Raw genomic sequence first — 24,515 nt, 5'->3', positions numbered from 1 at the left:
ATTATTGACTAATATTAATTAAACAATATGATTTCTCCATTAATATATTATTCCCATAATATATTAATAAATCATATTTAATCCTTTCTCTCCATAATTCATCCTATCAAGTTGCTTTGGTGAAGGCAACCCAAAAGGACCATGCACCATCGGGTCAAGTACATACCAAAATAGTTATGGACTTAGACACTAATCCAACAGTCTCCCACTTGGATAAGTCTAATAACTATTATGCGTATGACTTCAGATCCTGATCTGCAATCGTAGCTTTCCAAAGCCGCTGTCAACTCTGATCCTATCAGATACGCGTGTCCTTAGATAAGGGATCATATATTCCTCCATTCTAGATATCATATGAGAAATGATTTCAAATCATTCTCTTTGTACTATATCTCGATTCCTGATTTATGATGACTGACTAATTGAATAAATCAAATTAGCCCTAGCTCGGCCGAGCATTTACGTTTGTCATCACTAAACCATCGAGGGGCCCAAAGATATCGCTTTTATCCTACTTTGGATAAAAGGAACGGATAAACTTTGATACAATGCTTGCTTGCACTCACTCACCGAATCACACACAACAATATGTTTTATAACACCAAGTTACTGGTGCGTTTACATATTATCAATGTGCAACCGATTTGCAAGATACAACTCACACATCTCGGTTTCAAGAATATAAGATGTTATCGTCACATAATCACTCGTGATACAATCCATGGAGTGATCCAAGTGAGCGTGGGTTTAATCCAATGCTCAAATCATAATCATAAGCACTCATGAACGTTGCAGCAAACATTTGCTTATGTCTAATACTCTTTTAGACAATCCACACACCAATTCACAACAGTCTTCATTCATATCTACTTCCAACATATGAACGAATGTGGCCCGTTTGAATAATTCGATTATTGTTAATAAACTCAATTATTCTGGAAGTCAAAACATGCAAATGTGAAACACAAGAATAATACTAATCCCATATGGCCTCAACCCTTTGAGCATAAATAAAACACTTTTTATTTATCATCATATTGATTACTCATTATTTGTCGTTTCGGGTAATCAACTTCTTACTTGAATTACAACACTTGTCCCATGCTCCTAGCATGCACACAATGTTTACCTATGGTTCTTACTTTGTGAAATAGATCACATTGAACACATTTCCAATCATTCTCATTTCACAACTCCAAATCTTTTTCAAAAGTGAAAGAATATCAAATTCTTGCTACTTATAGAATATGCTAGATTCTAATATTTTATGCAATGATCTCTTTTGTAATGTCACTGCACCAAAGTCACAAAGACTATTGCCAATGATATTACAAAGTCTTCTATCGGAGATTGTTACAAGACAATTCCTTAGATATGATGTCTCTCACTCAAAGTACATTCCTTTGAACATCCTTTTGCATAAGAGTTTCTAATCTAGACATAGATTTTCAATATTCAATTCCCTAATATGGACACGCTTCCATATTTTCCATATGACTACTCATTCTTAATAGAATCTTTTCTATTCATGATAAAGTCGGATATGGTCCATCCAATATGGAAACATTTCCATATTTTCCAATACTATACTTCCAACTACTCACAAGCGACCAATCCTCGTCGAACTTTGGATTGTCCTTTGATCGTTGTTTAATTATCTTAGTCAAAACCAATTCTAGTCCCTTTTCCCTCTAAATGCGCTCGACATTTGGAAAATTCTAGAATGGTCAAACATTAAAGCGTTTGCAATCGATCCTATACACGAAGCGTATGGGACACGACGCATAATGTTTTATTTGCTATGCTCTCAAAATTCGAATTGTGAAGAGGAATGACGTGATCATAATCGAAATTTTAAGAACACACTATGTACCTTTGACTAAATTTATTAACATTTCTCAACCTAAGCCTTTAGATTTGAAATGAAGCATAATATTCTCTCCCTTAATTATAGCAAAACAACTATTCCATCCTTTCAACTTTGCAAAGAATGACTCTTGTTTTCTATAATTAATATTGCTAACCTTGCAATACTTTCCTTAATAATCATACAATCATAACTTTTATGCTCCCACTATCATGATGATTATTATAAAACATAACAGTTATGCTCCCACTAGCTTCGACATGTATTCATAAACATCTTAACTTTCAGAAAAACAATGCTTATTGAATTTCTTAAGTCCATGTTTCTAATGCTTAATGATTTGATAATCTTTTATCAAGGCTTCTTGAACTTATACACCTTTGCCTTAGATAGTTCATATGTGTGTGTAAACAATTGCCAAACCTCACAATTCAAATCATGGAAAGGGATACCGTAACCATAATCGAATTTGAGAATGCAATTTTACAATCACTATCTTCTTAAAATCTTTCTTAGTGAAAGCATTCCCTCACAATCATTTTCATGAAGGAGGAAATCTTATGACACTTAGATTTTAGCGGTGTATGTGTTCCTATCCGACAAATTCAAACTCATATGGACCGAACTTTCTTAATCATGATTTCTTGCCTTATGGTAGCACAACTGCCCACCATGTCTTCCAAGTAGTTAAGCAGCTCACCTTTTCCTATCAATGTACCTTTCATTGATTAAGGTGCTTTGCCTTTTATGCGTTCAAAATGAGAACTCATAGAACTCACATGCATAATTAACTCGATTGGATTGGCACGGAAACAAAATAATGTTATCACGATAGGTTTTAAACCTCAACTCGTGTGCTAGTGATGATCGTTAAGGTTTATTTGATTTGTTCTTGAAACCTTTCAAGACCATTAAGACTCCCACTGACTCATTGACATATAAGATTCTCTTGTCAAAACATTTCTTGACAAACAAATATTCAAGAGTTAGTGTAGTTTTTATCAAACACTTCATAAATTGGTCCTAGTTGGTCTTTGTCTTATCCAAGACATCACAACTTTCCACATTTGATAAACCTTTAATACTTTTCACTCATTGTCACAATCTTAACTTTAAGACTTGTTATTGGAACGAAGTATGATAGACTTCTTGATTTAACCATTTCTTCAATTCTTGATTCCTCTTCTTAGACATACAATCGTACTAAGACTCACTTAGAGGATTAATTGAGATATGGTTCTTAATCATTAAGACCTATCATAAAGCATAAAAGCTACTCTCCCTTCTTCTTAGAATGGAGAAACTTTTATCTTTCTGCCTACTTGATTCTTCTTATTCGTTCTGCTATTGATCTAAACCTTTTCTAATCAATTCCGAATTACACTTAATCTTGTAAGTATAATCATATTTACTACACCTTTAGTAAATCATGACAAATATCTTTGTTACTCTTATGGTGGACTTGATCAACACGCAACTTTGTGTGCTCGATCTCCTAGTCTTTCACTTGAAACTTTGTCAATGAATTAGTCTAATTTCCAAATGTGAAATTTCTCATTCATCGTGCAACCAAGTTGCATGATTCCAAGCTTCTGTCCAATTGAAACTTGGGCGATGAGAAACTCTCCCTATTTGGTAAATTCTCGACTTTCCATAAATAACATAATAAGAACCAAATCCATTATTGCTAATAATAGAAACATTTTAACATCAATTTTTCATACACGCCATTGCAAGGATAATATAAAATCAAAATTTATTTTATGCGGAAAAATTTGTCCTTACAATGCAACTCATTGAAAAACTTATGCTAATACATCTTTCTTAGCAATCTAATTCTAACTCTAAGTAGTAGCTTAAGAATCTAATCTTCGAGAAATAGGATCGAAATCCATTCCTTCACGGTTAGATTCTGCTCATTTCTTCCCTTAAGCTTTCTTTCTTTTCTTCGATCCTTCAAAACATCAATTGTAATCTTATCACATTATGTATTAAGAATCTAGAATAGAAGCTTAAAAGAGTTAGTTAATAGATTTTACCTATATTAGAGCCATACGTTTTGACTCTCCCATCTCTTAGATCTCTTAGGTAAATGGGGCAGTTTCGTCTCCAATGCCCTTTCTCTTGGCAATAAAAGCAAATTGACTCCTTTAGAACTTGACATGGAACTACTTCAGACATTGCCTTTCTCTTATGATCAAACTTTTCGATCATAGCATGTCTTTCGTTGCCATTGTATATATCCATAGAGGTCTTGAAGGCAGATTCGCCAATCAACTTTGCTTTTCTATTGCGCCAAACCATTGCTGATTCAGCAGCAATATGCATATAGGTGAGATCTATAAGGGTCACGTCGTGGTTTATCATATAGTACTCTCTTACGAACTCACTATATCAGTTAGGAAGTGACTGAAGAACCCAATCAACAGCCATCTCGTCACAGACAACGGATCCCAACATTCTTAACCTATCAATGTGTGACTTCATCCCTAGGACGTGTTCACACACCGACTTTACTTCTTTATGTTTACTTGCCAAAAGGGCTTGAGTGATCTTGAACTTTTCAAGCCTTTGAACTTGTGGGTTAGGGAGAATAATTTGAGGAGGAGGAGGAAGTGAAGTATGATCTCTTGTTCCTCGATCGAATCGTGGAATATCATCTTCATGTGGAATGCTTGTTCCACGGGATTTGGGAAAACCATAGTTGTCGAACTTTGACATCTACAATACGGGAGAAAAACGAATTCAAGTTAGTTGATAGATTGAGTCCTTAGTAAATCATCCAAATGAGATACTAAGGCTAGGACCCAACACAATATTCTACAACTCGGGAGAGGGATGCCGTAACCCAAATTGAAGAATATTTGAAGGTAAGTGAATGACGATTCACTAATTTCCACCACGAAAAACGAAAAAGAAATTTAAGTTTTTAAATCTATGAAAACTCCTAGACCCTTTGAGATTCATTGAACTTTCAATGGCATGTTTAAATCTCGATATGCCCCTCTTGTTTGTGACTGGGATGCCGAGGATCACAAAGCGGGTGTGAATAACCATGCAAACTTACATGGTGCCCTTACATGTTACAGTCACCTATTCGATGTGCCGGTAAACCACACACGCTCCACCGAACTATGACAAACATTGAGTCACCCTTTTCTACCTTTGCTTAGAACCATTTAGTGTGCCGGTAAACCACACACGCTCCACTAACGTCTTCGCAAGGGCACAAAGTGTAATTTCATGCAATTGCATCAATTCACTTTTGCCTAAGTAACTAAGATTGGGAATTTTATAAAAAACATTTAGTTACTTTGATAATTCATTATACTTATAATGGAAGGTTTCGTCCTATCCTACCCGTTCGGCTAACGACCCTCCACTAGTCAAGAGTGCGGTGGGTAAGAGTGGATACCCATTCAATCGCCATTTTATAGGCAATCCTTAAACACCCCTCATAGACCAGCTTCGTGAATGAGACCTACTAACGGTAAGACTGACTTTTACTCATACATATATATAATGTTATACTTTTAATGTTATATATAGTATAGGGTGTATTTTATACTTTTAAAATATTAGGTGGTCAAATTTAACAATTATACCTTTAATTCAATTAAATTGTAAACCAAAACTTTTATGGATTTATTAAATCTCTTTTAATTATACACCTTAATTAATTAATAAAACCATAAGGGTGTGATTTGAACTTTTTCAAAACTATACTAGAGTTTTAGAATTTAACATTCCTAATTAAACTTTTAATCAACTTTTAAATTCCAAAACTTGAGGGCAAGTTTTGAAACATTTCAAACATTAGGGTTTAGAATTTAAATATACATCAAAATTAAACCATTTAATCAAAATTTAAATTCCAAAACTTGAGGGCAAGTTTTGAAACCTTTTTCAAAACATTAGGGTTTTAACTATTTAAATTTCAAAACAACAAAACTTTTGGGTTCAAATTTAAACTATAAAACCTAAAGGGGAAAATATGAAACATTTCATAACAACAAGGATCAAATAGCAAATAATCTAAATTAACACTTAATCACATAATTATCCATATTTGATTTATTTAATGATTTCTTGCAAAACAATTTACCAATTTAATCAAAATAATTAATCAATTATCACATAAGGAAACAATTATCTTATTAATTGATAAGTATCTTCAATTAGATCAAGAATATAGTCAAATATATCATAAAATTGGATTTATATTGATCTAATATGATAAGGTAACTATCCCAAAGCAAAAAACAGCAAGAAATCTCGAGATATGCTCCATCTGACGAGTTGACTCGTCGAGTAAAGCATGGACTCGTCGAGTCTGCATGGACTCGGCGAGTTCAGCTATGGACTCGGCGAGTCCAGCCTCCAGAAACCCAAAAATCAAATTTTTTAAACATATCAAGCATCAATACAATAGAAACCAGTCTAGGCTCTGATACCATTGATGGGTTTTGGTCATAAGACATCCTATGTGCTCATACAAACCCTAATGCTTGGATCTAGGTTTCTCTATTGTACATGCTTTGAATCCAAGACTATAAACCCTAATTCTAGCATATGGAAAACAATATTAACATATAATTAGGTTTATGATATTACCTTGATTGTTATGTAGCAATAACAATCCCAATTCCTCCTTGAATTGACTTTGGAAGGCTTAGAGTCGCAAGTGTCACTCCTCTAATGGCTCACAAACACCATAAGCAAGAGGATGAAGAGGAGAGAGGATGGAGGCTGACCAAAACGTGTTCTAACCCTAGAAAAGAAGTTCCCCACGTTTTTGAGCCTTAAGGGTTCTCTATATAGTGGGGCTATTAGGGTTATCTAACAAGGAAACCCTAATTTGGTTGCTTAAGCCCTAAGCAACCCATAGACTCCTTTAATCAAGCCCTTGGACGATTTCCTTATGGGCTTCCCATAAGAATTCGTCCACCTCTTGATTTAAGACAATCCATGGCCCAAATTGCAATTATCTTATAATTACAATTCCAGTCCCTTAAGTTTAATTAATCTCTTTTAGTCACAAAACTAATTACCAATTAATTATTGACTAATATTAATTAAACAATATGATTTCTCCATTAATATATTATTCCCATAATATATTAATAAATCATATTTAATCCTTTCTCTCCATAATTCATCTTATCAAGTTGCTTTGGTGAAGGCAACCCAAAAGGACCATGAACCATCGGGTCAAGTACATACCAAAATAGTTATGGACTTAGACACTAATCCAACAGACTTCTCACCGCTGGAGCCTCTGACTTGCCCTGTCGGCCATCCGTGATCCGCAGGGTCGTTGGAGTTGGCACCACCACTGGCGCTGCTTCTGCTGCTGTCAGTCTCGGGCAATTGGCCTTTTTATGGTCTTGCTGGTTTTAGTGAAAACACAACAACTCTGATGTGTGAACAGTGGGTGCAGGGGCGGTACAATCCCGACTGAAATGCCCCGTCTTGCCGCACTTGTAGCAAACAGGTGATCCCACTCTACAAGCCCCCTCTTGCGGCCTGTCGCATTTCCTACAGCGGCCCTGGCCCGACTGGCCCTTCGGCCTGGTGTCGGATCCCTTGGGCTTCTTCCTCGAAGCCCCAGTAACCTGCTCTACCTCTGCGTTTCTCTTCTTGATGTGTTCCAAATCAATCTCCCTCTCCCTCGCCCTGGTAATCATGGAATCCAGGGTCGGACACACCGAGAAGATGACATGCTCCCGGATATCAACTCTCAACATGTCGTGATAGCGGGTACTCCGCATGTCCTCATCTCCTGCATACTGAGGCACCAATAAGGCCCTTTCCCGCGTTAATCTCCTCCACTGTCTCTGTCGTCTGCCTCATATCAAGAAACTCCCTGGCCAGCTGCTGAAGCTCCATGACCGGTGCAAACTCGGCCCTAAACCTAGTCACAAAATCCGACCAAGTCATAGCCTTAATAGTTGAGGCTCACAATGAGTCAGCAACTGACTCCCACCAATCTCGGGCCCTGTCTCTCAAAAAACCCGCAGCATAGTGGACCTTCGACCCCTCTGGGCAGAAGCTCGTCAACTGTGTAGACTCAATGTCTGCAATCCATCTCCTGGAAACAAATGGGGTCCTTCACCCCGTGGAAATCCGGTGCACCACTCCCTCTGAAGTCCTTAAAGGGCAGTGTATGCGTACCCGACTGGCTAGAGGCCATGTCACTCCGGAACGCTCTGAGGCGATCCTCCATCATCTCAATAATCCCTTCCTTGATCGACCCAAAAATCACTGGGGTCGACTCAACGATGCCTCTCATGATCTCAGATGCGATGAACTCGTGTAGTCCCTCATCCATTGGATCGGAACCTGCACCCGAACCTAATCCTAATCCTGAACCTTCCCTTCCATGACGTGTGATCGTCACCATTTTGAAATAAAGTAGATAATCGTCAGAATCATACAAAAATCTCGGGAGGTCTCATACACCCTACAATTCCCTAATTCCGTCTCCGCCCTCCTTGACTCGAGTACGGATCCTCTACTTTCAGTAGTACAGGCCCATACTACCTTCCACATCTATCCATACTTTCCTCAAGGATTGCCTTGACTTTACCAAGTCCCCTTCACGACTATAGCTCACTGCACTGACCTCATCCTAGGTTTACCCTAGGGTAACTCTCCAACCTACTCTCCGCTATCAGCTACATAAGGAATCCCGGCTACCTTTACCTAACTAGCTTGCGAATACCATTACATATCACTAAGACCAAATAATTATTCGAATGAGAGGTCCTACCCTACAACGATTGGACTCAAACAAGAGTTGTGAAATAGGGCTAGACCTAACCTTCTGAAATTATTCAACCCTTGCAATATGTAACTTGACGTATTCGTTTACCAATTAGTTAAAGATAACTAGAAATCCTAAAAGCACATAGCAAACAACATTTGAGCATTGAGTAACTATACCAAACATGTCCTATCCGGTAATCATATCACTAACCAATCAGTTCTAGCATGTAATTCAATAGGCACATAAGGCAACTTCCTAGACCCTTAGCCCTAATCTAGCATGCAGTTCACATAATCATATCATATCATAACATAACATGTATGGGGATCTTGGGGAAAACTTACTTGAGCTCGGCCAGTCGCGCACATCACACACCTCATTCTTTCTCTAAACTTCTCACTTTATCCTTTAGAAAAACATTTGTCTTGTGAAAATCTTTCAAAACCCTCAATTTGAGTCTAGACACCCCCGAAGGTGTGTCCGAATCCCTCAAACCAAGGCTCTAATACCAACTTGTAACATCCCAAATTTTCAAGCCAAAATTTTCATTTTTAATTAAGTAACTTATAAAATCATTTATAAAAAAATTGTCGATAACATAACAATCCATAAGACCATAGTAATCATGTTTCCAAAATCATATCATCAAGTGGTAATAAAAATCAGAGTACAATCCCATGAATCACAAAATGCGAAAAACTGATGTGCGTGTGATGTGCAGCTACCGCGCCGGCTCCTTCCCCTTCGCTGAAGAGATACCTGAAACAAAAACTGAAAATTGTAAGCACGAAGCTTAGTGAGTTCCCCCATCAAACCACATCCCATATAATCACATAACATATATACTGCCGGGCAATTCTAGGGTGCCCGACCTACCCAGTCCGGACATTCTGGGGTGCCGACCTGCCCATGTCAAGCCATTCTGGGGTGCTGACCTACCCGTTGTCAAGCCATTATGGGGTGCTGACTTACCCTTCGATCCTAAAAACCGAACCCCAGGGACTATTTCACCCCTACCACTATAACCGAACTTTGGGACTAGTCCCCTCCTACTACCACTAAAAAATATAGCATATCAAGCTCACACATAAACACATCAGGCAATAGCAAACGAGACAATTATCACAAATACAATCATCTAAACTATAATCAACTACTAGTGGGCCTGCCTTGGTGCCTTAGACCCACTTCTACTGGAAGGTAACTCACCTTGATGTCGCGTAGTCTCTGCACAGTCCTCGTACGGAAATCCACTCATCTCAACTCCTCAATACCTACACAACAACCCTCCTCGATTACTAATTCGTACCCACAACCCTCCTTTACAAGGTTCAACTCAAGTCCAGGTCAAAGTCAAAGTCAACTTTGGTCAAAGTCAGCATCCAGTTGACTTGACTCGCCGAGTTGGTCCACCAACTCGTCAAGTCCCTATTCTATCAAGATGATACAATCCCCGACTCTACTCATCGAGTCTAGCAAGAACTCGACGAGTTCACCTTCAACTATAACATAGCGACCATCTTCAATCAACTCGCCGAGTTCATCCTTGAACTCGTCGAGTCCATGTTCATCCGTATGAATGTGTCCAGCCTATGACTCACCGAGTTCTATGAACAACTCGTCGAGTCCATCTTCATAGGTTGGGAGATTGCCTTGAACTCATCGAGTTTGTTCGTACACTCGCCGAGTTCCAAGATTTCCAGGTCCATAATCATGTCCATCTTGTTGAGTCCCCTTCTAGACTCAACCAGATTCCTAAGAAGCAGAAAAGGTTGAGGAACCAATACCCGACTCGCCGAGTCCCCTAAATTCCATGACCATAAAATCGAGTTCTATTGAACTCATCTCATAAAGAGGGTAGAAGACCTCCTAGGGTCGATATAACACGTAAAGTCACAAACTTTACGTCCATGCATGGGTCTTTAAGCTCAAAAGACCCAAAAATAAGGTCTACAAGATACATGGGGCTCTCATGGCCATAAAGTTGGCACCTTTATGCCATGAGAACCCTCCAAGGTTCAAGATCTGAAGCCATCACTCTACATTACACTCTAAACCCCGAAATGGCTTAGAAATACCCCAAAGATGTCAAGATCCAAGCCCTAAAGTAGATCTAACAAATAAGAAGTCAAGGTAGGAGCTTTTTACCTTTAACAAGCTGGAAATGCAACCAAATCTCTGGATCTACTGACTTCCTCTTGAATCTCCAAGTCTTTCCTTCCTTCCTCAAACTTCAAATCACAAAGAATGGCACAAAATAGCTCAAGAACACTCAAAGGTTGATTAGGGTTTCGTGAACAGGGTTTGGAGGTGATGGAGGCTGGGGTGGAGGCCACATAAAGTGTTTAAATAGGGTGCAAACCCTCAAATTTAGGGTTTCACTCAGACAGCTCCTACTCGCTGATTCGGTCTCCCGACTCATCAAGTAGGTCACTTAACCCACCCCAATCAGAGGCCGAACCTATTCGACGAGTTGGGCCTCCAACTCGCCGAGTCCCAGTGTAAAATATGAAGTTTTTCTTGAATTTAAATACGTACCTGAAACCAGGTGTTACACACATGCAAGATAATTTGATCTATGTTTTGACTATTGAAAGCTATAAACTATAAACATCAAAAAGAACTCTATGAAAACCCTAGAAATTTCAAAAATCATAAAAGGGTTAGGGTTTACATATTTTTAGTTATTTTTGTAAATAACTAATAAAAATTTTCTTTAAGAGCTCTTGGAAGAAAGCACCAGAAATCTCATGCCTTTGATGTTGCACACCCAAACCCTAGCAACTAGGAAACTTGAAGAAGGAGAAAAGGGGCGGTATAATTTCGACTATGCTCTTGAGGGAAGTGATGGTTGAAATATGAAGAGGTAAGGGCCTATTTATAACTGTTAGGAAACACTAGATAACCCTAATTTAAATATAATGTTATTATTTCAAATTAGGAAATTATCTTTATTCCCTCATTATCTTCATGGGATATTCTAGAAACGCTAGAATACTCCTCCCAAAACCGTCCACCCCTTACGGGGAAGGTTCTGGAACCCTTTTGTTCAACTATTGACAATTACAGCTTAGGTCTTTGCACTTTTAATTAATCAAATTAATCCCAAAATTAATTCTAATTAATTTTTGATTAGCACTTAATTAAATAACATTATTTCTAATTAATATATTATTCTCATAATATATTAATAAATCATTTATTGCTATTTATTAATCATATAAATCAATAAAATCAGTCTCTCTCTCTCTCTTTCTCTAAAAGTCATCCTATTCAATTACTAGGTTTGAGGGCAACCCAAAAGGACTTTGCCAATAGTTCAAGTATATACTAATTTAGTTATTGACTTAGACACCTAATAGAACACCAATCATGTAGGTTAGCAGTTTTCCAACTATTCAATTATTTTATTTATCATTGTCCTTAACATTATATTTTATTGTTTGTGCAAAGTTTAATGTTTTGACTCAACTCCATATGTTCTCTATTCGACAGAATAGCTTCACATGGAAATTGAAGATAGAATTTCAATTTGATTTTGCCTCTAGAAGATATGGATATATCCAAGTGTCTGTTGATATGAGTTCAGATTGTTGTCCCCTTTATTTAGAATCAAAGATCATTATTTTTTCTGTTGTATATATAGCCAGGATAGAACAAAAGCCACACGTCAATCAATAGTAGACCTCAAAAGGTTTACTACTTTGTTATAGACTTCTAGTCAAAGGCTATCTATGTTTTCTTTTTAGACAATCACAGAAGGAGGGATGTAGTAAGGACTAAGGAGCTGAAAGCTCCTCATGAACTTGAGCAAGCATTATATGATAAGACTAAGATGGAAGTTGGAAATCTCACAAAATCTACTTGAATGTTATATTTTTATTCTGTTTTTTAATATAACAAAGACTTTTATACATAGTTTTAGGATATAATACATTGTGAACTTGGGTTTTATTTCAAATATCAGATATGGCATCAAGATATATATGAAGCTGCCTAAAGTTCAACGAGAAAATATGGTGAGTTTATTTGTTGCTTTAATGCACAAAAGTAATATTACAACAACATTCTTTTAGCAACAACAAAATATGGATTCATTTATTATATATTGCCACTCTAATTCCATTAGCTTGTTTATAACTATCATACATTAGAAACTAGTAGAAGAACTCGTGCTTATATGGGAGGACCTTAGGCCTCGTTTCTTATATTATGTAGGGCATGGACAGATGCAAGTAATCTACCCATTTATAGTAGTGAAAGATTATATTTATTGATATAATTGGGTAGATATATTTTAAAGTTTAATGTTGTAGTAAAAAGAAAAGAAAGTAGGATGTTATAAACTCATAATAACCAAATCGATGAAAGTACATTGATGTGTGTTGCATTTAACACTTTTAAAAATCCTAATATATTTGGTCATTGGTCTTTCTTCACAGATTGGTGCAAAGTGTTCTCATAATCAATAGAAAGAAAGGGTGAGAGTGATATAGAGAAGGCAAATGATGAACTTTATTTTTGCTTATGGATGACATGCAAAAGGCATATCTAGGTATGGTTAATAGAGTATCTTAATTTTATATGGTTGACTAATACTAAATTATAGGTGATGCACATCTAATTTAGTGGATTTGTGAATGTTGAACAAATTATACCAATGTATATTCTTTAGATTTATTGATGTCTTTTAATATATTCTTTTTTTGGATGATATATGGTTTTAGGATATTGGTTTTTATGAAAAATAATAATAATAAGATGAGCATATGGAGTATGGTTAATGGAGTGTAATAGATTTCTACAGATGGGTGGAATGTAATATATTACAATTGTGTGTAATGTAATAGAGTCCATGTGGGTGTGTAATAGAGTACAATTACCTCAGCTGTATTATAGGTTGTAATACAAGTGATATAGTACAGTTATTCAGCCATATTCTAATCTAATACGCCCCCTAAGAATACGGTTGCACATCTGTATCATATCCTTAAATATAAATGTATTATATTTCCTATTCTCTAGTAGTGACTCCGCAATCCATCCTATATTCACTATTGTTTTATTTATGGCGCTACACCAATGTGAGACCTAAAACTCATGTGTTATATCCTTAGTATGTTATCCAGTTAGTAATCATTGATGATCTTGTTGTGGATCCATCTTGGCATAATATTGAAATTTGACAACAACTAATAGGTTTAAATGGAAAAATCATAATGTTTATGTTAAACAAAAGATTTCGAATGATTGTATAAACTAAAATCGATCAGCAAGCCAAAAGATTGACTTTACACCTTCCGCTTACATATCGAGAAATATTCTCTAAACCAACCCAAACACCCATTACAATTGTTGTTCAAAATTCTAAAGCAACCTAATTTTAGTTTTTGCTAGAACCCATTATCCCCACCAGTTCGTAGGTCGCTCGAGACCAGATTGAACCTGTTGCCAAAGTCATCCCCAATTGGACATATGTGAAATATGCATTTCATGAGTAGCAACTTTCTTTTCTTCATCATCTCCGAACATGCTTAAGAAGAACTTGCTTGTTGTTGTTAGGTTGCAACAAACGATTCTCTGAATTTCTTAGGATTCATCATGGTTGCCTGTCCTTTTGATCTCATCATTGCCACAAACTCATCGTAGTTGATCCGACCATCCTGCAATGTTTATAGTTATTTAAGAATATAGATCCTCACAAGCCAAATTAGTAAGGTTATGGAATCTTTTTGTTATGCTAAATGTTATGAGTCCTATCTGTATCTTTGCAACATTAGATGTTTTAGTTACTTACATGATCTGAATCAACATCAGATACAATCTCCTTTATATCCTTTTCGTCACCCATTCCATATTCGCGGAGAGCTTGCTCTAGTTCTTCTATAGTAATGTACCTGAAAAGATAGAAGTTGTTTAAAGATTGGCCAATTCTTTTTTCCAGTGTCAAACTCAAAATAGTAGCACTTTATTACCCGCTATTATCTTTATCGAAATATTGGAATGCAGTGTAGAGATGATCTTCTCTATCCATTCTATTCATATGCATTGTTGCTGTTATGAATTCTTCATAATCTATGGTTCCGTTTCCATCTGCATCAGCCTGTTGATTTTGTTTCAAATATAGATGAATTATTTTTCTTTACCATATTTCCCAAAAATTGTTTAACTTCATGTAATAAAATTTGATTTGATTTGGTTGTCTTACAGCTTCCATCAATTGTTTGACTTCAGATTCGGTGAGTCTCGTCCCTTGCTTGGATAGTCCATGTTTTAGTTCCTCAAGTGTTATTGTTCCACTGTTATCACTATCCATGCCTTTGAACATTTTCTTTAGTCCCATGATTTCTTCCTCAGAAAGGCATCCTGCAATGACCTGCTCATTCCGAGAACCAAATTAAAATCAGATATGTCAATATTCCTCAAGTTATTGAACAAAAGAGTTGTCATTCCTTCACAAATATATTGTTGTTTTCTTTTCCCATAAAAACATTGGTGCTTTATATTATATAAGATATTTTAAACAATAAAGATCTTGTAGATACCCGAAGAGCAACTTTCTTGAACTGATTCATGGCTCTAAATTGTTTTAGTCTGCCAAGAACAGCGTTGTCAAGTGGTTTATCAGGCGCTTCTCCGTCTTCCACAATCCATGGATGAGCTGAAAGAACAAAGAAAAAAACGTATATGGCATTTAAATATCATATGCGATTCCTCATTGCATCATAAATACATATTATAATTTCGGGATTAGTACTTACAAAGCACTTGATGTGCTGTCAACCTGTGCTTTGGATCTGCAGTCAGCATCTTCTTTACAAGATCCTTGGCTGGATGAGATATCGAAGGCCAAGGATCACTCGTGAAATCAACATGCCCACGCAAGATTGCGTTGAATATCCCATGCTCCGATTCTGTAACATAAAAATTTTCCTTTTTTATTACATCAAATTGTTAATGTTTCTAGGGGTTGAAATATTAAGAAAATCGTGTAATTAATCACCAGCCCAGAAAGGTGGAACACCACTTAGAAGAATATATAACATGACCCCAATACTCCATATATCAACTTCGGGTCCGTATTTTCTCTTCAATACTTCGGGTGCAATATAATATGCGCTTCCCACAATATCTTTGAATAATTCACCTGCGACGAGAGAGACAAATTAACCATGAAGAATGATCTTCAAGAAACATACATTTATAATATATAAATTACACCCTAATTAATATAACCTTGTTTGTAGAACACAGATAGACCAAAGTCGGTAGCTAAAAGGGGAGAATCCTCATCCTTGGATTGAAGAAGGAAATTTTCAGGTTTAAGATCTCTATGAATAACACCCATGGAATGACAGGTATGAACGATTTTAACAATGGTCCTAAGCAACGATGCTGCAGCCCTCTCCGTATAATGGCCCTTGGCGATGATCCGATCAAACAACTCTCCACCAGCACACAATTCCATCACCAAATGCACAGAATGTTTGTCCTCAAAAGCCCCTTTAAGTTCAACAATATTCGGCTGGCCAGCCAAATGATGCATGATCTGTACTTCCCTCCTCACATCCTCAATGTCGTCTTTATTCGCAAGTTTCCTCTTTGCTATTGTTTTGCATGCCAACTGTTTCCCCGTCTGCTTGCATGTGCACAAATGGGTGACGCCAAACTGACCCCTACCAAGCTCTTTACCTATGGTGTAAAGAGTTCGAATATCTTCCATTGGACGTCCCAAAACCGTTCCAATAGGCGATTTGTTGCCATTCTTTTGTGGTTGGGCTGTCGAGGCGGCTGATGATGCAGTGACGGGTTTTGGTGGCGCTGTGGTTGTGTTTTTGTTCTCTTCTTGCGGTTTGTTGTCTCCTTTAAGGGGTTTTTTATTTTCAGGTTCTACATTTTTACCTTTAATTTGGGAACAACAGTTCCCCATTGGGATGTTTGGAGGGAGGGATCGAGGGACCCTGGACTAGAGAGAGCAACAACACGAATGGGTCCTTGGGCGATTGACCTAGAGGAAAGTTTAGAAAATTAGAAAGGGAGGGGAGAGAAAGAGAGAAAGAGATGAAAGTATGGATGAATATTGGAGAGGGATTGTAGGGATGGAAATGGTGGATTGAATTTTCCTTTGTTGACCACACCTTGAATCACTCTTTAGTTTCATGCAAATTACTTTCCATTTTGAGACATCAACAATCATTTTAGGGATCACATTATTTATAGGCTCCAATTCTAACAACTCTTGCCTTTTTTTTATTAAAGCTTGTTTACATCGATCTTCAATTTTACCAAAAAGGCAAAAATTATAATTCATATATTGGCAAAACGATTATGTATGTGGGTTATATATAGCATTAATATACATCCGAGTCAAGCATGTTTGATTATTTTCTTGTCGGAATTATTTAACTTTATGAGGTGCGATATATAATCCCCCTTTTAATAAAGGTGTTGTTTTAGATGTTGGAGTATGTTATGTAATGAAAAACGATTTACTTCAGAACATCATATATAGTTGGTTAGTTTATGAAGTTTTTTTAAGGAAGTGAAAATTGGATTTGGATATTTCAGTGGTTTACAAAAATAAGTGTATATGATAACTATTAATTGATGCTAACAAATTAATGGGGAATGGTGAAAATCATTTTACTAAATCAAAACCACCATTAGTCACATTAATAAAAATGACGTCTAATCATTACCAATTTACAATTTTACATATATTAATTATTTATTTTTTAATTACTGTGTATATTTAAAAAAAGAAAAAACTAAATGAGTGTTTTCCTATATAGTAATGGTCCATAAACTTTTTCTTTTATTCATAAATGGCCCTTAAAATTTATGTTTTTATTCACAAAGCATCATAAATATAAATATAATCTCAACAAATGAAATTAAGTTTAGGCTATTTATAATAAAATATTAGATAACTTAAAAGACCATAAATACAATTATAATTATATTATTTTTATTTGATCGGAAATCTATCCATGTTTTAATTTTGTTATAAAGACACTTATATTAACAACAAAATATATATATATATATATATATATATATATATATATATATATATATATATATATGTTTGTCATTAAAAAACTTTTAATAAGTTATTTTTAGTATATTTATTTAAATCTATTATTTTTCTCTAACACAGTTATGTAGTTACTAAAAATAATATATTATGTTTGATTATATCAAAAGATGAAAATAAAATATATAAAATCAAAAATCTCTCTCTCTCTCTCTCTCTCTATATATATATATATATATATATATATATATATATATATATATATATATATATATATATATATATATATATATATATATATATACATATATATATATATATATACTAGTAGCGTACCCGCGTTATACAGCGACACCAGATAGTTCATTTTGGTAGATAGTTTTCATGCGACGATTTGTATCCTTTTCGTGTTAGATAGTTCATTTCATTCTGTTCGTTAAATAGTTTTTAGCTAGGTACGTAGATGCGGGGGTGTAATAGTTTCATATCAGGTGTTATCTATTGCTCTGGTTTTTATTTTACCATTATTTTGTAGGGGGTGCATAAAGTGATTATGAAAAAAAATATATCGATACGTTTTCTGTTTTTTGGAAAAGGACGATGAATTTGCTTTCTACTATTGTGATAGAAATAAAATTACATTGTTTTTTTGGGTTAAAATTAAATAAAAGTACCCTATTATTTTGTGAATGATAAAAACATTTCATGATTAAGTTTAGTTCCATTTCCATAATTAGTTTCATTTCCATTTCCATGATTTGGTTCCACTACTTTTCTTATCTAGACAAAAAAAAAATCTCTAGATTGTGTCAAAGTGTTTGGCATCCATTGTTGCTTCTAAGTCAATCTAAGATTCTAACCAGGTTATTAATTATCAAACAACCCTTAATGCTTAGGTCTAGATTTTTTTGTTAAGATGGAGATTAAAAGGTTACATTTATATTACTATTTAGAGTAGATTACATGTTTGGTCCTTGAACGGTTCCTTTTAACGGCAATGGACTAAGGGGCCCAAAAGTGTTATAAAAGTGTAGTTTTATGGACCATTATGGATGAAATTAATCTTGCTGGCTAAATGTGTTAATTTCAGCAAACCAGAGGGACCAAACATGTAATACACAAATGTGTAGTTTTCTGGACCTTCAATCATGAAATTAATCTTGCGGGATAAATATGTTAATTTCAGCAAACCAAAGGGACCAAACATATAATAAACATATGGTATTTATGTATCTATGCATTTGCAACTATAATTTCGTATCCAATTAAATTAAAATAATTTTTGTGTCTTATGTTAATGTTGATACTTTATGACATTAAATTTTCTTATATTAATAAAAGAGAAGATCATCAAAAATACAACGGATTTAGTAGAAGAAATCAATTTCATTTAGTTGTTTTTATTTTTGATATATAACTGGAAATAAGAGTGAAATATTATATAGAACCATGTAATACCACCATTTAACATTAGTGAAAACAAATACCAAAGCTAGAAAACATCTGTGACAATGATCCATCAACATCCTCAAACCAGCAGCTTTGTGTAATGTTCTCATCTCCAAAACTTGGTCAAGGGAAAAATCGTCTTATTTAGGGAAATTTTACATCACTATCTAAATGTATGTATGTAACACTTAAGAAAACATAATGGACAATGAAATTATAAAAGTAAGCCTTGATATTATCTCAAACCTAGAAACCAATGCAACTCATCATTATTAAGTTGTCTTAAAATCAAATCCAACTTCACTAATATGATCTTTGTTTCGAGCAAATTGATTAGTCTAATTGAGTTTGTAAATAAATTGGTTATTAAATCAAGAAACTATAAATGATAAATACAATCTGAACTGTTCATTTCTATCTTAGCAGTGTTGCTTTCAAGCGTAGAGCTCCTTGATCATCCAATATTTTGCAAATTCACCACAAATTCCTGTAAATTTCTAAAGAATGACATCAAAATTAAATATTAGAATAAGAATTTCAAACAAATCTACAAATGAATACATTGTACAACTAAGCATTCCACAAAATCAAACATATATGTTTAAAGCATTATTAACCATGAAATCATAGAACATGCTATAATAAATCGAACCCAATACACACAAAGATAAAGATATGAAATTATTAGAAAAAAAAGGAAAGGAAAAAAATGGGTGATGAGCTGCATTTGTTGAAGCCAAAACGAATTTATGACAATCTCATCAGTACTTTTCCAATCCTTAATTAAGTACAAAGAATATTAAGGGGACCATGATATCCTTTCATTTTATTCTTTTGCAGTCTCTTAAAGTTGTTGAAACTTGAAAGTATCAAACATAAAACAAAATCCAAAGAATTGCAAGTTTTGTTTTTTCCCGATTAATGATGAAAATACCCTTGACCATTTATAAAACAATCCAGTGGTATCCAGCTGTGATAAGTGGTATCTAGTTGTGATAAGTCATGTAGGAGGAGAGGATGAAGCATTATCCTGAGTTATTTGCGGTAGTGGGGGAGAATTATAACATCCGGATCTTGGAGGTACTTAATTTCTTGAATTTCTATCCTTCTGGAAAAGGGTCTGATGATCCAAAACCCTAATGTTCGGGTATTTAATGGAATGAGAGGGCTAGGGTTGCCCATCCTCAGCCTCCCTCATTCTCTAGCCTCCGGAAAACCCTAATCTCGACCTGCTTGAGGTCCTTAGCCATTTTTGGTGACATTGAACAACTTATTTGGTGGTCTTTGGCTCATTTAAGTGGAAGAAGACTTTTGTGGAGCATTCTCTTGGCAATCCAGCTTCTATCTCACCTTCTTGCTGAGCTTCTGGACCTTTGTAAATCATAAAGCTCTGGCCTTTTTACCTCTTGCATGATAGATCTAGGTTTTAAGCTTCTTTTTGCATGGTTGAGTTGGATATCATGCATGGGATCCATAAAGTTGGCAACTTTATGAATCATTGAGACGATTCCTGTATTATAGGCTTTGGATCTGAGTTTTAGAGTTGGTTTTAGACTCCAAGCACGAGTCTACATCTCATTTTCCCTCTTTTGACCTAGTGAGTGTTTAAGTCATGAATTGTACATGCATGACTAAAACGCTACGATTTTTATTATCCTTTGGATGAGGGTAGACCCTCTGGAAAGTCCCAAGTAGTGGCTTAAAGGAATAAGAGCTTAATGCTCAAAGCCGGCCAAGGCAGCGCTCACGATGTGAGGATGAGGCTGTCACTTCGTGAGAATGCATGCCACCCGCGACTGTTTTGTTTGGTTTAGAACATGACGTGACCTGGGAGTGGCCACGACATGACGATTATTGGAATCGAGACTGGGCGAGTGGATTGGCTGAGTTGACCCGCTGATTTGGGACCGGGTCGAGTTCATACTCACGACGTGACCATGAGCTGGTCATGATGTGAGGGTCAGCTTTTGAAGCTTACACCATTGGATTTAGGCCATTTTGGAACATTAGGGCCTATATTGGGCCTTTGGGTTCTCTAGTTGGGTGTGGGCCGTTAGTTGGCCTAGTTTGGACTTGGGCCATTATTGGGCCTTATGATTTATAGGCTTAACCTTAGATAATAACTAAGGTTGGTATTGATTGTGTTCAGTGATAGGAATCGTTGTGCAACAAACTCAGATGTGAGATTTTCTATCTTCTGATCAAGGTGAGTCTTCTCACAATACTTATGGGTCGAAGGCACCAATGCCGACCCATTGGATTATGTTATAATATGCTAGCTGTCTTTATGACTCTTGCGTGTATTATATGTGTTTGTTGGTATATATGACGGAGCCCATTGTTTCGGGCGGGGCCCACTGTATGTGTGGTATGTGGTATTCTGAGGAACTCACTAAGCCTTGAGCTTACGTTTTTCAGTTTATGTTTCAGGTACTTCAGGTTCGAAGGGGAAGAGCTCGTGATGATCGCATCGCACACACCATGATTTTTCCACTTTATTGACTCTAATGTATATTGGATGATTATTGATATGTTGTGACTTTCTTATGGGTTTGATTATTATTGGGTTATGAGCATTACATCATTCCTATGGTGTACATGCAACCCTAATTTCTTTGATCTAGGTTTTTCTACTATGAACACAACAACAATGAATACCAAAGAAATGATCCTATGAACCAGCATATAACAATCAAGTTGACATGTAAACTAGGGTTTAGATCTTACCTTTCTTGTTATGTAGTAATAACAAGTTCTCCTTGAATATCCTTGACGTTTGAAAGCTTAGTGCCTCAAATGTTGCAACTCTAATGGAGTCACAAACACCACTAGCAACAAGATGACTTAGGAGAGGGGAGGAAATCGGCTAAGGCAACACCAGGAAGCATAGGGCCCTCTTAGAAGGTTAGGGACACATTTGGTGGCCTAGAGGGTTCCTTTTATAGTTAGGCTTCTAGGGTTATCAACTTGGAAACCCTAATCCAGCTGCTTAGTCCTTAAGCAGCTCAATGGATCCTTCCAGAAGGCCCTTGGACTATTTCTATATGGACTCTCATATAGAATTCGTCCATTGCATCCTTATGGATCATAAGCCCAACTTTGTAACTATCTTATAATTACAGTATCGGTCCCCCTTTATTTAATTAATCTCTTTTGACCACAAAATTAATTCTAAATTAATTATTGATCAATATTAATTAAAAAATATGATTTCTCTTTTAATATATTATTCACATAATATATTAATAAATCTTAATTAATGGTCTTTCTCCATAATTCATCCTATCAGTTGTTATGGTGAAGGCAACCCAAAAGGACCATGCTTATAATCAGGTCAAGTACATACCAAAATAGTTATGGGCTTAGACACCTAATCCAACAGTCTCCCACTTGGATAATTCTAATAACTATTCTGCAAGTACGACTTTAGAACCTGATCAGTAATCGTAGCTTTCAAAAGCCACTGTCAACTCTGATCTTATCAAAAATGCGTCCTTTATATAAGGGATCATATATTCCTCCATTCTAGATATAGTATGAAATGAGACATGGATTATAATCATTATCTCTGTTCATTTATGTTGTTTCCTAATTTCCGATTTATGATGACTGACAACAGACTACAATTGAACACATCAACTTAGTCTCGACTTGGCCAAGCACTTAGGGTGTCATCACTAAATCATCGAGGGGCCCACATATATCGCTTTTATCCCACTTTGGGTAAAAGTAACGGATAAACTTCGACTCAAATGCTCGCTTGTACCTACTCATCAAATCATACACAACAATATGCTTTATAACACCAAGTTACTGGTGCGTTTACATATTATCAATGTGCAACTGACTTGCAAACTACAACTTACACGTCTTGGTTTCAAGAATATAAGATATTATCATCTCAGTAATCACTCGTGAGAAAATATATGAAGTGATTCAAGTGAGCGTGGATTTAATCCAATACTCAAATCTTATTTCAAGAGTACTTATGAACACTGCAGTAGACTTTTGCTATGTCTAAAACGATTTAGACAATCTACAGTCAGATTCATGACAGTATTCTTTCATACCTACTTCCAATGTATGATCGACTGTGGATGGTTTGAATAATCTTATTATTTGGGAAGTCAAAACATGCAAAGTGAAACACAAGAATAATACTAATCCTATATGGCTCTAAACTTTTGAGTATAAATAAAACGCTTTTATTTACTCACCATATTGATTACTCATTATTCATTGTATAATGTTTCGGATAATCAACTTATTACTTGAATTATAACAACAATTCTCCCATGCTCCAAGCATGCACACTCTATTTTCCTATGGTCCATACTTTGTGAAATAGATCAATTGAAGACATTTCCAATGATACTCATTTCACAACTCCTAATCCTTGTCATAAGTGTAAGAATACCAAATTCTTGCCACTATTAGAATATGTTAGATTCTAACATTTTATGCAATCATTCTTTATAATGTCATAGCTTCAAAGTCACCAAGACTTTGCCAATGAAATGACAAAGTGCTCTATTGGAGATTGTTATAAGGAAATTCCATAGATATGAAGTCTCATATTCAAAGTACATTCCTATGAACATCCTTCTTGCATAAAAGTTTCTAATCTAGACATAGATTCTTAACGTCCAACTCCCAATATGGAAACATTTCCATATTTACCATATAACAACTCATTCTAAATAGAGTCATATCTATTAATAATAATGTCAATATGGTCCATTCATTACTATACTTCCAACTACCCACAAGTGACCAATCCTTGGCAAACCTTAGATTGTCCTTAACAGTTGTTTAATTATTTTAGTCATATTCGGTTCTGGTCACAAAGTTAGGCCAGGTCATAGCCTCAATGGCTGTGGCTCTCAAGGAATCACCAACTGACTCCCACCAGTCTCTGGCTCTGTCTCTCAAACATCCCGCCGCAAAGCGGACCTTCGACCCCTCCGGGCAGAAGCTCGTCAGCTGCACAGACTCGATGTCTGCGATCCATCTCTTGGCAGCAATGGGGTCCTTTACCCCGTGAAAATCCGGCGCATCACTCCCTCTGAAGTCCTTGAAGGACAGTGTACGCGTACTCGCCTGGCCAGACGCCAAATCGCTCCTGAAAGCTCGGAGGCGATCCTACATCAGATCAATGATCCCCTCCTTGATCGACCCGAAAACGATCGGGGTCGCCTCAAGGATGCCTCTCGTAATCTCAGACACGATGAACTCATGTAACCCGTCATCAACTTGCTCGGATCCCGCGCCCGTGCCCGATCCCGACCCAGATCCTGAGCCTCTTGCTCCATGTCGTGTATTCGCCATACTGGAAATAAACACATAAATGTCCGGATCAAAACATACCCCGAGAGGTCTCACACACTATCCAA

At 36.1% G+C, this 24,515-nt stretch overlaps 1 protein-coding gene across 1 annotated transcript; it reads right to left on the bottom strand.

Moving 5' to 3' along the window:
- Window positions 1-13,832: 13,832 nt before the first annotated feature.
- On the bottom strand, window positions 13,833-16,672 carry LOC111912384 (calcium-dependent protein kinase 2). Its single transcript, XM_023908119.3, has 8 exons — window positions 15,873-16,672; window positions 15,640-15,783; window positions 15,398-15,550; window positions 15,182-15,297; window positions 14,845-15,012; window positions 14,612-14,739; window positions 14,434-14,533; window positions 13,833-14,299 (listed from the first exon to the last, which is right to left on the bottom strand). Exons 1-8 carry the CDS (start codon window positions 16,564-16,566, stop codon window positions 14,195-14,197), a joined length of 1,608 nt encoding a protein of 535 aa, XP_023763887.1. The 5' UTR covers window positions 16,567-16,672; the 3' UTR covers window positions 13,833-14,194.
- Between the last annotated feature and the right edge of the window lie 7,843 nt (window positions 16,673-24,515).

The sequence above is a fragment of the Lactuca sativa genome, chromosome 2, assembly GCF_002870075.4.
Source record: "Lactuca sativa cultivar Salinas chromosome 2, Lsat_Salinas_v11, whole genome shotgun sequence".
In the NCBI taxonomy this organism is placed as follows: domain Eukaryota; kingdom Viridiplantae; phylum Streptophyta; class Magnoliopsida; order Asterales; family Asteraceae; genus Lactuca; species Lactuca sativa.
This window is presented reverse-complemented; position numbering and strand designations above follow the sequence as displayed.

Bases quoted from the DNA above. Each gene is read 5' to 3' on its own strand.
- LOC111912384 (XM_023908119.3), bottom strand. From the start codon at position 16,566: ATGGGGAACTGTTGTTCCCAAATTAAAGGTAAAAATGTAGAACCTGAA. The intron at 15,551-15,639 runs GTGATTAATTAC...TTTATGTTACAG, and splicing joins TGTTCCACCTTTCTGGGCTG to AATCGGAGCATGGGATATTC. The intron at 14,300-14,433 runs GTAAGTAACTAA...TAAACATTGCAG, and splicing joins CTGATGTTGATTCAGATCAT to GATGGTCGGATCAACTACGA.